This window comes from Pantherophis guttatus, chromosome 2, assembly GCF_059756535.1.
Source record: "Pantherophis guttatus breed Tessera chromosome 2, ASM5975653v1, whole genome shotgun sequence".
NCBI lineage: Eukaryota > Metazoa > Chordata > Lepidosauria > Squamata > Colubridae > Pantherophis > Pantherophis guttatus.
In genome coordinates this window covers 18251082-18267663 of record NC_142064.1, presented here as the reverse complement: position 1 = coordinate 18267663, position 16582 = coordinate 18251082, and the positions used below count along the sequence as shown (strand labels likewise).

At 42.3% G+C, this 16582-nt stretch overlaps 1 protein-coding gene across 8 annotated transcripts in view; it reads right to left on the bottom strand.

Moving 5' to 3' along the window:
• NEDD4L (NEDD4 like E3 ubiquitin protein ligase) overlaps positions 1-12587 on the bottom strand; it is a 340414-nt gene extending 327827 nt beyond the window's left edge. For 7 of the 8 annotated variants that reach the window (XM_034442471.3, XM_087885595.1, XM_087885596.1 and 4 more), the window contains exon 1: positions 11675-12216. In XM_034442471.3, the coding sequence (XP_034298362.2) occupies positions 11675-11722 (48 nt within the window). In that variant the 5' untranslated portion in view covers positions 11723-12216. Of the gene's footprint in view, positions 1-11674 lie in introns of all 8 variants that reach the window. The other variant, XM_034442472.3, reaches the window with a different exon arrangement.
• Between the last annotated feature and the right edge of the window lie 3995 nt (positions 12588-16582).

Below are 16582 nucleotides of genomic sequence, written 5' to 3'. Positions count from 1 at the left end.
TGCTAAATTGTAAGAAAGATTCTTCCATTCAGGGGGGGAAAAGTACCCTTTGAATATTTATCTGTATGCCTAATTCTGATGCCCCAAAGATCTGTACACTGATACAAACCACTTCCAGGTTTGTGAATTGTCAGCCACACTTCTTCCTCTTAATGATCTCTGGGCTGTTTGTTTGAGACATTTCCTTATTTCAACCTCACATAACAGTGAAGTAACAACGGCCAAAAATAACAGGCTCAAGATGTTATGAATTTCTGGGGGAAATTTCTAAGCTCTGTTTGTCACTTTCACATGTTTTCTCTTGGGTTCAGTCTGTTGGATTTACGTCTGGTCTGTGCTGCGCATAACAAAGATTATTTGATGCATTTCACATAGCTCTTACCATTACAGTATTTTACAGGATGGGCTGGGAATGCAGGGATTTCCCAATGTTGCTGCACCACAACTCTTTAGCTGGGCAGCTGAATCCACCAGCTGGTGTTGGTCAGCAACCCTAAGAAGACTTCAAGTTCCTCCGATCTGTTTAGGTCAATCCTAGGAAGCACCCAAGCCCCAAGGATGATTGTTGAACTTTCTACTTTTGGGGCAGTAGTGCATCATTATTATTATTTTTTGTGCCTAAATCATACATACATTCACTAATTCAGTCATTCAGGATGCAGTTAATAAGTAAAATTTTGCTATGAACAATAAAATGTAAAATCAATACTATGACCTCAAACAGAGTCAAGTCCTCCTCTTCCAAATGTTCTACAGAGAAGTTCAGTTAATTGGATTTGGATATGTCGAGTTTAATGAAAAGAAGGACTGGGGGCCACATGATAGCAGTATTCTGATATCTCAGAGGCTGCCACAAAGAAGAGGGAGTCAAGCTATTCTCCAAAGCACCTGAAGGCAGGAGAAGAAGCAATGGATGGAAACTAATCAAGGAGAGAAGCAATTTAGAACTAAGGAGAAATTTCCTGACAGTTAGAACAATTAATCAGTGGAACAACTTGCCTCCAGAAGTTGTGAATGCTCCAACACTGGAAGTTTTTAAGAAGAGGTTGGATAAGCATTTATCTGAAGTGGTGTAGAGTTTCCTGCCTAAGCAGGTGGTTGGACTAGAAGACCTCCAAGGTCCCTTCCAACTCTGTTATTCTCTTCTCTACTCTACTCTACTCTCTACACTCTACTCTCTACTCTACTCTATCATCAGCTGACAAAATGTCATCAGGAAGGAGCTAACCTGGTCCCTATTCCATAAAATAAGAACTATTGTTTTAACCTCTCAAATTTGGAGACCATTAACAGATTTTTGCAGGGAACATGTATCCAACAGGTCAACTGCTTATGAAGAATGTGATTCTTTTGACTCCTGTATGGGGCTTTATAGATCAAAACCAACATTTTATTTAGAATCTGTTAAGCCAATGCAGGCCCACCACCAAGATGTCACAGAAAAGATTATCTTTCAACAAATCAGGATTTGCTGCCTTCTGACCCAACTGCAGCTTCCAAGTGTTCTTCAAAGCAGACTGTAGGGCTAGAGTTGTGATACAAAGCTGTGTATTATCAGCATACACATTTATGTAGATTAGCTAAGATGGCTGGGGAATTCTGGGAGTTGAAGTCCACACATCTTCAAGTTTGCCAAGGTTGAGAAACACTGATATAAACATTAAAAAGCAGAGGGAAGAGTGTTGAGCCAGGGGGTGCCTACTGGGCTGATCTGTCCCTTCCCACTGACCACAATCTGCTCAGGTAGGACCGGAACACACTGACTTCAAGGATTTCAGAAGATGACCTGTGGCTGGTAGTAGTAAATGTTGCTGAGAACAAAAGGAGACCATCTCCGCCCCAACCTCCAGGAAATAACACTGGCAACCAACCCAGGTCTATTCCTGAATGCAGATTAAATGGAGTCTTAATAATCCAATTCTTTTAGGACGCTGTACAATTGATCTAAGGGATGCGGTGGCTCAGTGGCTAAGACTGAAAGGTCGGCAGATCAGCGGTTCAAATCCCTAGTGCCGCGTAACAGGGTGAGCTCCCGTTACTTGTCCCAGCTTCTGCCAATCTAGCAGTTTGAAAGCACGTAAAGAATGCAAGTAGAAAAATAGGGACCACCTTTGGTGGGAAGGTAACAGTGTTCTGTGCGCCTTTGGCGTTTAGTCATGCCGACCACATGACCACGGAGATGTCTTCGGACAGCGCTGGCTCTTCGGCTTTGAAATGGAGATGAGCACCTCCCTCTAGAGTCGGGAATGACTAGCACATATGTGCAAGAGGAACGTTTACCTTTACCCTACAATTGATCTCCTGCCACCTTCTCATCAACCTTCTTCAAAAATCAAAGGTTGGAGACAGGCCGATGGTTAGTCAAAATAGGGCCCAGACAAAATTTTTTGGGGGGGGGGAAACTCCACTGCTTCTTTCAAGGAGACTGGCATTCCTTCCTGGCCCCCCGAGAGGCCCTATCTCCTGTGTTACCACCATCACTGATGTCCAAAGGAGCTCTAAGGCATAAAGCTTTAACCCACATGTGGCAGAGGTCATGTCAAACAACTGGCCTGGAGGACAGGCACGCTTCAAAAAGCATGTGGGGCTAAGATAAGAAAAAATAATGCCAGTATATTAAAAAAACCATATTTGACAAATTATCCAGAGTGATTTATCTTCAAACCACCCAATCCTCACAGGGTTTCCAGGATCTCCCAAGATAATTTAAAAAGTCATTCATTTAGACTTCAAACGGAAAGACGATGTTATGTGTGTTCCTTCCAATTTTTACCATCGCCACCAAAAAAAAACCCCAAAAACAAAAGCAAGTTACACAGGGAAATAAAACATAAGAACAGCAGTAGGTTATTTTGCTAAGATTAATCTTTTCCCAAACACCTTGTTTTCTGGCTGTGGTATTTGGAATTCTAGAATTTGGATCTCGCTGAATCTGGATGATATCATACGTAAGAAATCTTGGCTATGCAACAACACGAGCTCCAATGGCAGATTATTGTTTTTAATGTGTTTCTGTTGTAGTTTCCAATCTTGTAAATCGTGCTTCTCCTTTTTTTGGCCTATGGAAGTGCCCAAGTCGCGGTTGTTCTTATGAAGGTCAGCTTTCCCCAATTGTACGGAATTATCCCAAGCAAAGGCTGATAACGCAGGTTTTCTTTCACAACCATTTCACCTCTGGCAAACTTCCCTACATATAAACATATCCCCGTTCCCAACACCGGAGGAACCTACACTCCTTTAACGAGAGGCCATAAATCATCTTTGGTACAAACAATTGCTTGTCAATTTGGAAGACTTCATCTGCTTGGTTTAAAGCGGTGGCGGGCAGACGGATTGACTAAGTGCCTCTTTTAAAAAAAACAAAACATTTTTTATTAGATTATAGAATAAAATACAACAATGCAAAAGCAAATAGTAGGACACAGTGGGGAGGAAAAAGGAAAAGAGAACTGGGGGAGGGGGGAGAAGAAAAAAAGACGTTGACTTCTGACTCCCTCTGTTGCAGTAGAATAAAGCATTAACATCAGTGGTGGTATTCAACCGAGCGAACAAGTAGCGGTGACTGCAGTTGGGCCTGGCCACCCACCCTGGCGTAATACCTTCCTATTTAGCCACGTTTTCAAGGGCAGGCGCATCAGAGCTGGGTTTCAGCAGGTTCTGACCAGTTCTGGAGAACCGGTAGCGGAAATTTTGAGTAGTTCGGAGAACCGGTAGTAAAAATTCTGACTGGCCCCGCCCCCATCTATTCTCTGCCTCCCGAGTCCCAGCTGATCAGGAGGAAATGGGGATTTTGCAGTAACCTTCCCCTGGAGTGGGGTGGGAATGGAGATTTTACAGTATCCTTCCCTCCCATGCCCACCAAGCCACACCCACCAAGCCACACCCACAGAACCGGTAGTAAAAAAATTTGAAACCCACCACTGGGGCGCATGTGCGGAAGGCGCAAGCAAGGCGCATGCACGGAAGGCATGTGCATGCGGCAAACCAGTGGTAAGAATATTATAAACCCACCTCTGATTAACATCAAACCTCAACTTTTTACTTTTCCATAATAATATAACCTAGCCATTTCTGTAACAACAAATCAGTCTAATCAGTAAAACCCAAAATCAAAGCTTCATTTTTTTCCCACCTCAAGCACAAAGTCCACAAGTGGTTTCCATGTAGCAACAAAAGTATTTATAGTCTTTTCTTTAATCAAAACACTCAATTAAGCCATTTCAGCCAACTCCATCAACTTCTGCAACCATTTGTCCATAGTAGGAATTGAAGTGTCCTTCGATTTTTGTGCATACAGTAGTCTTGCTGCTGTCAACATATATATAAGATCAAGTTTCCAAAAAAAAATTTGAAATCTTTTTCCATTAAACCAAAAAGAAAAGTTTCTGGTTTCATCTTTATCTTCATTTTTCCTGAGTGCCTCTTGATGCCAATAGAAAATATAAATCGAATTGTCTTAAAGTTCCTGAGAATTTAAGTAGCCAGGCAAAGACCAGAAGACTGATCCTAGAAAAATTGTTGATCAAAAACTTTAGTTACCAATTGTTTCATACAGATAGCCCTCGACTTACAACAGCTCATTTAATGACCGTTTGAAGTTACAATGGCACTGTTAAAAGTGACTTATGACCGTTTTTCACCCTTACAACCATTGCAGCATCCCCGTGGTCACGTGATCAAAAATTCAGCCGCTTGGCAACTGACTCATATTTATGACAATCGCAGTGTCCCGAGGGGGTGTGTGTGTCATGTGATCCCCTTTTGCAATCAATGGAGAAGCCAGATTCACTTAACAACCAGTTTACTAAATTAACAACTGAATGATTCATTTAACAAATATGGCAAGGAAGATCGTAAGACGGGGCAAAATTCACTTAACAAAGCAACAGAAATGTTGAGCTCAATTGTAAGTCAAGTACGTACACCAGTGAAGAGGATTCATTTTAGGCTGCGTTCATCGTCTGCAGAAGGAGTAACAAGATTGAAGAAAACTTAAAAGCTAAAATTGCTGATATTGTACAGGGTTTTCACACCAAACTCAGCAAAGTGAAAAGGGCCTCCTTGAAGAACCCCCCCCCTTAAAGATAGGAGTTCACATAACCAACTATGGCAGAAGTCCCCAACCTCTGGGACATGACCCACTAGTGGGCCATGAGGTATTTGCAACCGGGCCAGGGAAATGGCGGCCGAGTATGCACAAGCGCATCCCCACTTATGCAAGCTGTAGCCGTGATTGCCAGCCGCTCACACAGAACCATCTCCCCCCCCTGCCCCGCAGTCTGCAAAGCCGGAAAGGTTGGGGATCTCTAAACTACGGGATAGCAATTTATGAAATGCACCCAAGCCTCTTACTCTACCATCTCTGAAGAAATGGATAGCAACCAACAGGTTCAGCTGCAAATGCCTGATCCTTAAACAAGGATAAATGATTTGGGGAAGGGCAAAAGGGGCTTTCACCTGTTGGCAGCAATGCCATTGATTTCGATGGGAAGCATCTTAAGTAAGCTTGTTTAAGAAGGTGGCCTTCACCGATCTATTCACCTACAAAGTCAACACATAGTTCTGCTGAAGAGTAGGAATAGGCAGCGACTCAACCTGGGACTCCATAATAGAAGTCTGGGTGATTTTCATATGTGTAATTCAATCAAAGTTTCCCTATTTCCTATGATTTAGTAATAATTAGGAAGAATCAAAAGGAAGCGTGGATGCAAAAGAGAGCAAAGACAGATATTTAATAAACGATAAATTGGAGGAGGAAACGGTCAAAGAAAATATGATAACATGGGCAAAAAATATAGGCCACAACATAGAATTGGAAAAATGGGACAAATTATGGATAGAAAATCTCAAACTGACAATGTCGATACCATATAAAGAAAACCTCTACAAGATGTTTTACAGATGGCACCTCCCACTGGCACGTCTGGCGAAAATGTTTCCAAATGTGTCACCAATGTGTTGGAAATGCAAGTCGCAAAAGGGGTCATATTACCATCTCTGGTGATCTTGTAGAAGAGCACAACATTACTGGCAAGAAATCAAGTTAATGATTGAAGAAATAACAAAGCAGAAGGTCGATATGAAACCAGAATTTTTTTTATTTGGAATGATCACACCACAACAGACTAAAGAGATAAAATATCTCATTATTCACATCTTAACAGCAGCACGCATAGTATATGCTCAAAATTGGAAATCAGAACTATTACCAACAGAAGAAAAAATAATTGCAAAAATAACAGAATGTGCAGAAATGGACAGACTCACAAAAGAGCTACAAGAGAAAGAGGACGCTGATTATTATGCAGTCTGGCAAAGATGGTATTCCTGGCTAGAGGGAAAGATAGGATTGATAAAATAATACCTATACAAAACATAACCAAGAAACACCGACAATCACATAGGAGGTAGACCACATGACTGTATGTATAAATAGTTAGAACGGTTATTAGAAGGATGTATAGAAATAATAGATACTTACATAGAGAGAAAAATTTAAAAATAGAGTATAAAGTTAAGTCTTGGATATGTAAAAAAGTAAAAATAAGTAAGCACATAAAATAGATCTTTAAAAGAGAAATAGAGGTGAAATAGAAAATAATCACCGATGCAACAGTTTTCTAGAAGTCAACCAATAGGCTGAACCAATGTTAGTTGTTAGTTAGTTTGTTTCTTTTTTTTTTTTTTGTATTGTCGTTATGTATTCATGTTTGTAAGTATTTTTGTCTTATGTTTTTGTTTAATAAAAAAAAATAAAAAATAAGAAGGTGGCCTTCACCGATCTATTCACCTACAAAGCCAACACATAGTTCTGCTGAAGAGTAGGAATAGGCAGCGACTCAACCTGGGAGTTGAGTCTGGGTGATTTTCATATGTGCAATTCAATCAAAGTTTCCCTATTTCCTATGATTTAGTAATAATTAGGAAGAATCAAAAGGAAGCGTGGATGCAAAAGGGAGCAAAGACAAAAGAAGCCAATCTTAATCCAAACACAACATTCCTGGATTCGTTCCTCAATTAGAAAACTTGCTTTTTAGAATTGTAATATTTCATTCCGCTTGCACTTAAGAAATGGAGCAAAAAAGGACAACCACCAACAAACCAAAACAAACCAAAAACCCTGTTCGTTCAATGCTCTTCCAAAGCTTGCCTTGACAGGTTCAGATGCACCGGTCTACAATTTTGACACTCCTTGACAACTTACAGTGGGCAAGCTGCCTGGTAGTATCTGAATAGGAAGCATAAATAAAACAATTGGTTATGCTGGGCTGCAACCCAAAGGAATCTTGATCCATTCACAGAAGAGCAAGCTTTCAACAAGCAACCTTATCCTTGAATGTGCCCTCTTGCCAGATTGAAATAAGTCATCCTTACTCTTTGGGCATCACATTATTACACATTACATTGGTTTCTAGTCAAATACAAGGGACTTTTCCCCTTAGGATTTTTCACCTTCTCATCCAAACATACCTCCTAATGATTCCATTATAATGTAGGGCCAAGGTTTAACTAGGGCTGCGTTATACATAGATAAACCAAGCTGGCTAGAGAATTCTGGGAATTGAAATCCAAATCTTTTAAAGTTGCTAAGGTTAAGAAAAAACTGTCTCACACCCTAGACTGACAGGGGGGGGGGGGGGGCGAGAGAACTCTAATATTACAATCCCCGTAATAAAATAAACATATTTGACTGCCAGAAGTAGAAACTGTGACAAACTCATCTTCAAAAAGTACCAATTCATATTTGAGCCCATTCAGGCACAAAAGGCTCTTGTACAATTTAACAGCTTGTAGGTTTATCTCCTGTGAATTTTATAGTTAATAACAAACAGCCAAAAAAAAATCTGGTTAAAGCAACATCAAATGTTCAGGATGAGAAGCAATCTTTAGCCTGGAGACACTACACAGAGAAAAAGCTGATTTCATGCAGTGAAACCTTTTTGTTAATCAAGGTTGGGTGATACCTTTACACATGCAACAGAATCTCCTCGTTTCAGATCGGCTTGTTTGCCTCCAGAATTGTGAAAATATTATGTTGGCTGATTGTTTCGGGTTTTTAAAACAGCTATTGGAGTTTAGAACCTAGACAAGGAACTAAAGAGCAATAATGGATTAATAACAATGCCACCATAAGAATATCTAATCTGTTGGCTTCCCAGATAGCTTATGGAGCCCTACCAAAGTCCTGGTTTTTGTTGACTTATTTCTAAGTCAAAATGTAATTTGTTTTGTTTGGGTGCTACTAAGGTCAATGTCAACCATGGTTGACTACTAGACTATTGCGGTCAATGTCTTGGTAGTACAGGGGTTTAAGGCACCCTGTTATTAAGCTGGTTATTAAGACCAGCTGCCTGCAATTACTGCAGGGTTCGAATCTCACCAAGGCTCAAGGTTGACACAGCCTTCCATCCTTTCTAAGGTAGGTAAATTGAGGACCCAGTTGTGGGGGCAATAAGCTGACTTTGTATAAATATACAAAAGGATGAAGGCTATTGCTGAGCACATTGTAAGCCGCCCTGAGTCTTCGGAGAAGGGCGGCATATAAATCAAATTAAAAAAAAAATAAAATGTCAACCATGGTTACGCAAACTGACTTTAGTTCAATATGCTACACTTGAGATTTTAACCGGCGCACACACTACTGATCAGTTATTGATGTGTTTCTAAATCATCTAAAACAGAAAGATATCATGTTGTTTAATCCAGTATGAGTGTACTGTTAAATGCACCTTTAAGAGTCTCTTCAAATGCAATAAAACACACACAAACTGGGGGGGGGGGAGTGCATATATTAAGCAGAACACTGGAGCCTAGCAGATGTTAATGGGTTCATATGTATCACCGCTCCCTGGAAAGAGTACCAAAAAAGCATGCAGTGGAAAACAAAGAACGGATTCTCCAAGAAACTTAACGATCACAACACAAATCCTATCAATCAGTAAAGGGAAGGAGGTAGGACTGGATTTCATGATTTTTCTGTAGGCACAGGAAGATGGATAGTTCCTCCTCCCAGCTCAGCTTATATTCCTTGTCTGCCAGCTTTCCTCCCTTTCTCTAGCACAGGGGTCGGCAACCTTAAACACTCAAAGAGCCATTTGGACCTGTTTCCCACAGAAAAGAAAACACCAGGAGCCACAAAAACCCTTTTGACATCTAAAATGAAGATAACACTGCATGTATCGTTTTTTTACCTTTATGCTATGTATAAAAAAAACTTAAATATTTATCCATGGTTGGCCTACTGGGGGTCAAAAAGTTCAATAAACTGTGTGCCGGCGGGTGTCGCACATTGGCGATTGTGACACATATTTTGAGTGACAGGGAGCCGCAGCAGAGGGATGAAGGAGCCACATGCGGCTCCAGAGCTACGAGTTGCTGACTCCTGCTCTGGCATGCCACTTTCTGAACAGAGAAGCAAGTGGTCCCTGTGTGATGTAACAAAGCCGCCTTCTTAAGTTTGCCCAGAAATGGCTTTGAGAAAGCAATTCCTTTAATAGAATAATATCTAAAAACTAAGAATTCAGTAAAATGAGGAGCCAGAATGTTGGGGGCAATAGGCTGACTCTGTAAACCACTTCGAGAGGGCTGTAAAGTACTGTGAAGCGGTATATAAGTCTAAGTGCTGTTGGTATTGCTATTTAGGCTCCACCATCCTCTCATCTCACAAGCTCTGGCTCTCAGTCAACTCTCCAAAACTGGGACTTCTTTATGGTTTGGGGTTCCCTTTTTCAATTTCTTCCTGAGCCTGCCTCTTTGGGAAGAGGGGGTTAGCCGAGGACATCCACTTGTCCACTGGCCCTTTCTAACAGCAAATATAAACAATTAATTCCAGCAAAAGACTCAGTGTCTCTAGTCTAGGAAGTCTGTTCTGCCATGATTTTAATTCTTTCTTCCTGCAAACACACATACACACACATAAACGGGGGGGGGGGGGAATGCCCATTATTTCTGCTATGATTCACTAACACACTAACCTTCCCATGGACAAGGAACAGATTTAAAATCCCTAGGGTGGATGGGTGGGGGGGAAATGTCAAACGTGCAAATGATTTTCCCCAATTCCATCCAAAATGCAAAGGAACAAAACATGCAGGCATTTTCCACTGGGAGGCTCTCTTGAATTGAGGAGGGGGCTTGATGGAAGCGATGCTATTCTCCACCCATTCCATTCTCCATTCACCTGCCCGTTACAGATAACAGGATCTGCTCAGGCATTCCCATTTCTCATTCCTTTCTCTCCGATTCTCTCCCTCCCTACTCCTCATTCTTCATAGCCCCCTGGCTTCAAAGGGAAGCCGAACCTGTTAGAGCCGAATTTCCTTCATTGTCACCTCTTCATCTTTACCGCGTGTGTTAGAACGTCTAATCTTTATTTTATTTTATTTTTTATTTTGCTTTGGAGAAGCAGACGCGAGTTAAGGGAAGACGCTTGGGAAAAAAAATACCCTCCCTGGCTGGGGGGGAGGAGGGGGGGACACCCGCTCAGAGCCAACCCTCCTCGCTCAAGAAAGGAAAAAAGGAAAGAAGGGAGGCACGGAGAAAAAGAAAGAGAGAAGGGAAAGAAAGAAAGATGAAAGAAAGGAAGAAAGAGGGAAAGAAAGAAAGAAAGATGAAAGGAAGGAAGGAAGAGGGAAAGAAAGAAGGGAAAGAAAGAAAGAAAGGAAAAAGGGAAAGAAAGGAAAGAAAGAAAAAGAAAGAAAGGAAAGAAAGAAAAAAGAAAGAAGGGAAAGAAAGAAGGGAAAGAAAGAAGGGAAAGAGGGAAAGAAAGGAAAAAAGGAAAGAAGGGAGGCACGGAGAAAAAGAAAGAGAGAAGGGAAAGAAAGAAAGATGAAAGAAAGGAAGAAAGAGGGAAAGAAAGAAAGAAAGATGAAAGGAAGGAAGGAAGAGGGAAAGAAAGAAGGGAAAGAAAGAAAGAAAGGAAAAAGGGAAAGAAAGGAAAGAAAGAAAAAGAAAGAAAGGAAAGAAAGAAAAAAGAAAGAAGGGAAAGAAAGAAGGGAAAGAGGGAAAGAAAGGAAAAAAGGAAAGAAGGGAGGCACGGAGAAAAAGAAAGGGAGAAGGGAAAGAAAGAAAGAAAGAAAGATGAAAGAAAGGAAGAAAGAGGGAAAGAAAGAAAGAGGAAAGGAAGGAAGAAAGAGGAAAAGAAAGAAGGGAAAAAAGAAAGAAAGAAAGAAAGAAAGAAAGAAAGAAACGGAAAAGGGAAAGGGAGGAAAGAAAGATGAAAGGAAGGAAGAAAGAGGGAAAGAAAGAAGGGAAAGAAAGAAAGAAAGAAAGAAGGAGGGAAAAGGGAAAGAAAGAAAGAGGGAAAGAAAGAGGGAAAGAAAGAAGGAAAGAGGGAAAGAAAGAAGGGAAAGAAAGAGACAATCGATTGGGCAGCCTGCTTTAGCAGGGATCGCTCGGTGGCTCTAAGAAGCTCGGAAAGCCCCACGCCCTGCCTTGGGGTGAAAGAAAGTGGGGCGGGCATCCCTCCCTCCGTCGGTCTCAGACAATCCCGCTCGGCCCCCTCCAGGGACCGCCACCCCCGTCCCACCCGCGCGGCTGGGGACTTCCCCGTTCGCCGAGCCGGGGGAAGGAGGGAAGGAAGGAAGGAGCCGGCTGAGCCGAGGTTCCCCAGCCCGCCCTGAGCGGCGGCGACCGCCTCTCCCCCCCCCCAACCTTTCCCGACGGCCGGACTTACTTCTTCTTCCGAAAGTCCGTAAACGGGATCGAGCGCCCCGGTCGCCATGGGTCCGGACGGCTGCAGCGGGGCGTCCCCCTCGGGAGCGAGGCGAGAGCGGCTGCCCGCAAATCAGCGGAGCGGCGGGTCCCCGGGCAGCTGCGGCGCGCCAAGAGGAAGCGAGCCCTGCGGCAAGAGGGGGGCAAATTCCAGCGGAGGAAGCCGCCCTCCTCCCCGATCCAGAACTGCCGGGCAGCGCTGGGACGCCGCCGCCGCCGCCGCCGCTTCCCCTTCTGGGCTGCAGCCGGAGGCTTTCCGCGGGCGGCTCTTGCCTCCCTTGCTGCTTCGGCTGGACGCCTCGGGCTACCGACGGGGTGGAGCGCGGCCGCTCCCGCTGCTTTGCCCGGTGCAGGCGATCGCCAGCGAGCCCTCCCTCGCCTTGGCCAAGGCTGGCGAAGCAGCAGCAGCAGCAGCAGCGGAGGGGAGGGGAGGGCGGGGGAGCGGAGCCGCTGGCCGGGGCGGAGAGAAAGCTGCGCGAAACCCAATGGGAAACGGCCCCAATAAGAGCGGGAGGGGCTGGAGGAAACTTCTGCGTTAGGTTGAGCGGCGGGCTCGCCTTCTCTACCCATCTACCGCCCAGGGAGGGGGCGAGGGGAGGGGGGGGCGCTCGGGTGGAGAGAGAGAGGGAGGGACGAGAGCCTCAGAAAGGGAAGAATGGAAGAAAGGGAGGGAGGGAAGGAAGGAAGGAGAGAAGGAGGGAGGGAAGGAAGAAAGGAGGGAGGGAGGGAAGGAAGGAGAGAAGGAGGGAGGGAAGAAGGCAGGGATGAGAGAAGGAGGGAGGGAGGAAGGGAAGGAAGGAGGGAGGGAGGGAAGAAAGGAAGGAGGGAGGGAAAGAAGGAAGGAGAGAAGGAGGCAGGGAGGAAAGGAAGGAAGGAGGGAAGGAAGGAAAGAGTTGCAAATCAGAAGCCCCGGTTGCGTCTCCGGCGTGGGTTTTTTGCAGCATGTGCGCTGCCTAGTTTCCGTGCACGAGCTGCAATCTGATGCAAACTCCCTTTTTTGAAATGCGCGAGTGCATCTGAACGCGTTTGCTTGCGTGCGCGCGGGGGTCCGGGGGGGGGGGTGGGAATGCGTGGGCTAGCCTTTAGTTGACTTTCCCAGCATGGATTTCTGCCTGGACTGCCATCCGTCAGAAATGGTGAAGATAAGAGAGTCTCCTGCTTGGGCGGGAGGGGGGGGTTGGACTAGATGACCTACGAGGTCCCTTCCAACTCTTGTTAATCTGTTCAAATGTCTTATCTGGTTGTGTTATCCCGAATTGCGGGGTGGGGGAGGGGAAGAGGTGAGATCCATCTTAAATGCACGCATTTTACCGTTTCTTTCTCCCGCGGAACTTGCAGCCCGCGCCGGTTCTCCGGATTCCTGAGGCGATCTCCCAAGGAAAAGGCGCCTCTCGGTGGGCAAGTTTGGGAACGGCCGCTCTTCTTCTGGGAAAAAAAGACGAATTCGCAAGCTGGCGCTTTTTTTAAAAAAAAAAATAATAAAAAATTCTCCAATAAATTAGAGTGCGCGAGTTTGTCTAATAAATCAGCGGAGGAATCTTTCGCCGAGCCTCGCCCTTTAGGGATTGTATTAAAATTCGCCTTGGGCGACTGATTCCTTCTGGATGTGCTGGACTACAGCTTCCATAATGCTCATCCAACGCTCTGGGAATGGTGTGATCGGGTGAAGAGAAGACTGCCTTGTGTCGTTTCTTTTATCACCTTCATAAATCATATGTATGTATATGTATATATATAACATTTCTGATAACTCTGTTCTTTCCAGGATTGCAGTGTTTGTGTTAGAAACAAAAAATGAAAGATGTTTAGACACAAACAAGCGCCTTTTCTCAAGTGCTGATTTTTCAGTTCATTAAAACCATTTTCTTCGGGCTGTTCATTGAATCAACAAACCTTTATTATATTTTGGATATATTCTTTCAGTGTAGAGTAAACTTAACTAGTTATTAATGGTTAAACCATTTGTTCATTCCTCTCCTACAGGACTTTGAGGGCACTGAGATATTACATCTACATTGAAGGAGGCACCCAGAGAGATATTGGGGAATCTGGATAAACACAACCCAAAAATTGCAGTTGCTAAATCAGTCACGGGATCTTTAGTCCAAATCTAGTTTATTTTATTATTATTTTGGCAAAAAATAATGCACTCACAGGGTGCTGTAATTGGTTGTAAATGCAAGCTAGTTGACATGCATATGTAATGCAATCACTTAACTGGGGTGGGGTGGCAGTCAGTTGTAAGTTTGAGGATGGTTTGAAGTAACTTTTTTCTGGTCCATTCTAATTTTGAGTGGTTGTTAAGTAAGTGGTGGTAACCTGAGGGCTACCTGTAGTCATTTGTTTACTAATAAATATTCTCCTACAGTCAATACAAAATAGTGTAAAATATTGCAACACTTCATATCCTAACCGTTTTTTTTAACCATGCCCTATTGCATTATTATACTTGATGCAAAATGTATGTAGATACATACATCTACATTGAAGGAGACACCCAGAGAGATATTGGGGAATCTGGATAAACACAACCCAAAAATCAATTATTCAATCCTGCTAAGAGTACAGATTTTTGAACATTTGATATTGTTGTATATTGGCCAACCATCTTCACCTTAAAAATTTTCACCCACTACACCAAGCAAAGGCTTGTTAATCGTGGCTTATTGACTAAATAACAAGGTGCTGGATTCACACAGTACCTTAAGCAGACAAAGGTCAAAAGAATATTTGGCTTTTTGTTCAGAGATATGGTTTAGTTAGTAGCTTCAGAGTTGGCTTTTATGGGCTGGCTAATTATGTGTGTAACATGACTACAGATTACCATTTAATCATAATGTGCAATATAATAATCATTACAATGTGAGAGCAGTTTTATTAAGGCAAATGGTGGAAATAGGCTGCTATAACCTGCAAAAACATCTGTTTGAAACTACTGTATTTTAGGTACCTTAAGAGCAGCATCTGCAAAATATGATAAAAAGTGTCAGTATAGCAACCATACAATTGTTTTTTATGTGCATGACATCACCACAATAATCAGCATTTTCATTTTTTTGCTTTTGTTTTACATACTTAACATATACAATTAACATCTTTAAATTAAAAAAAAATAGAAACATAAACAAAAGAAACCCCCTTATTTAAAAAAAAAAGGAGAATAAAATTTCCTTGTACATTATAGTTATATATATTATGTACAGGTAATCCTCGATTTATGACCACAATTGAACTTGGAATTTTAGTCGTAAGACATTGCACTCCTCTAAGTTGAGTATACCACATGACCGAACTCAATTTTATGATCTTTTTTATGATGGTCATTAAGTGAATAGCTGCAGTTGCTAAATCAATCACGGGATCTTTAGTCCAAATCTAGTTTATTTTATTATTATTTTGGCAAAAAATAATGCACTCACAGGGTGCTGTAATTGGTTGTAAATGCAAGCTAGTTGACATGCATATGTAATGCAATCACTTAACTGGGGTGGGGTGGCAGTCAGTTGTAAGTTTGAGGATGGTTTGAAGTAACTTTTTTCTGGTCCATTCTAATTTTGAGTGGTTGTTAAGTAAGTGGTGGTAACCTGAGGGCTACCTGTAGTCATTTGTTTACTAATAAATATTCTCCTACAGTCAATACAAAATAGTGTAAAATATTGCAACACTTCATATCCTAACCGTTTTTTTTAACCATGCCCTATTGCATTATTATACTTGATGCAAAATGTATGTAGATACATTTTGCATCAGGTATAATAGTTTACTTGTTTGATAGGATTCATCCATGTATAGATGGTGATTTTAATAGTAATCTTGCAGAATATAATTATCTTACAAGTATAAATGTATAGACTGTATTGTGAAAGATTTAAGTCAGGTCAGGACAAATCCTTGCATTTATCTTGACAAGATTTGGTTCATCCTTACCTGCTTTCTAGGGCTGAGAGAGGAGGGCTGGCCTAAAATCATACAGATGGCTTTGTGCCCCAAGGCAGGAATTAGAACTCACAATTTCCCGGTTTCTAGCCCGATGCCTTAACTGCTACACTAAATTGGCTTTCATATTGTATATTATCATTTATTGTTTGTTTGTTTGTTTCACCCATCTCAACACCATGACTCATTATTTCAATACAGTATTAAAAAAATACAGCATTAAAAGAAAACAAGAGCTGTCTCTGATCAGATTTCTCAGCTCAATTTAATATAATCTCCCACGTTCTGTTAATCCAAATTATAATAGCACATCGTTAATTTTTTTTACCAATGACAGGAGATTGATAATCAAATAACTGTTAATGTATGAACAATCATGAGACATCTTTGGAAGAGAAGCCGTATAGAAATAGAAACAAAATGGGCTATAACTTTGATATAGTAAAGGAGCAATATTGGTGGATTTAGGGCTAAATTGTACACGTTCTTATTTTTTGTTTCATTTGAGATTGTGTTTCAGTACACAATACACAGTTCTTAAGTGAGACCAGAAAAGAGGTATTTTTTTGCATGTTATTTGCTTCAGAAAAATCTGAAGTGTTAAATATCACTTACAAATAATCATTTAAAGCAGCAGTCACCAACTAGTGGTCCATGGACCACTGGTGGTCCACGAGAAAATTTTGGTGGTCCCCAGAAAAATTATTTGCATTTTTTTATATTGCACTAAATCAGGGGTCCTCAACCTATGGCCCCTGGGCCAGATACGTGTAATGAACGCTTGTGTTCCTGCAGAAAGTCTTCCCCTTTGGGGTCTTTTTGTGCGGGTCGGAGGGAGGCAGAAATTCCGACTTGGGGTCTGCTTCAGCCTCCTGGTGTGGGGCTTTGGGCGAAGGCTGGAGGGAAGAGCCACTGGTGGCAAAGAGCCAGAGGG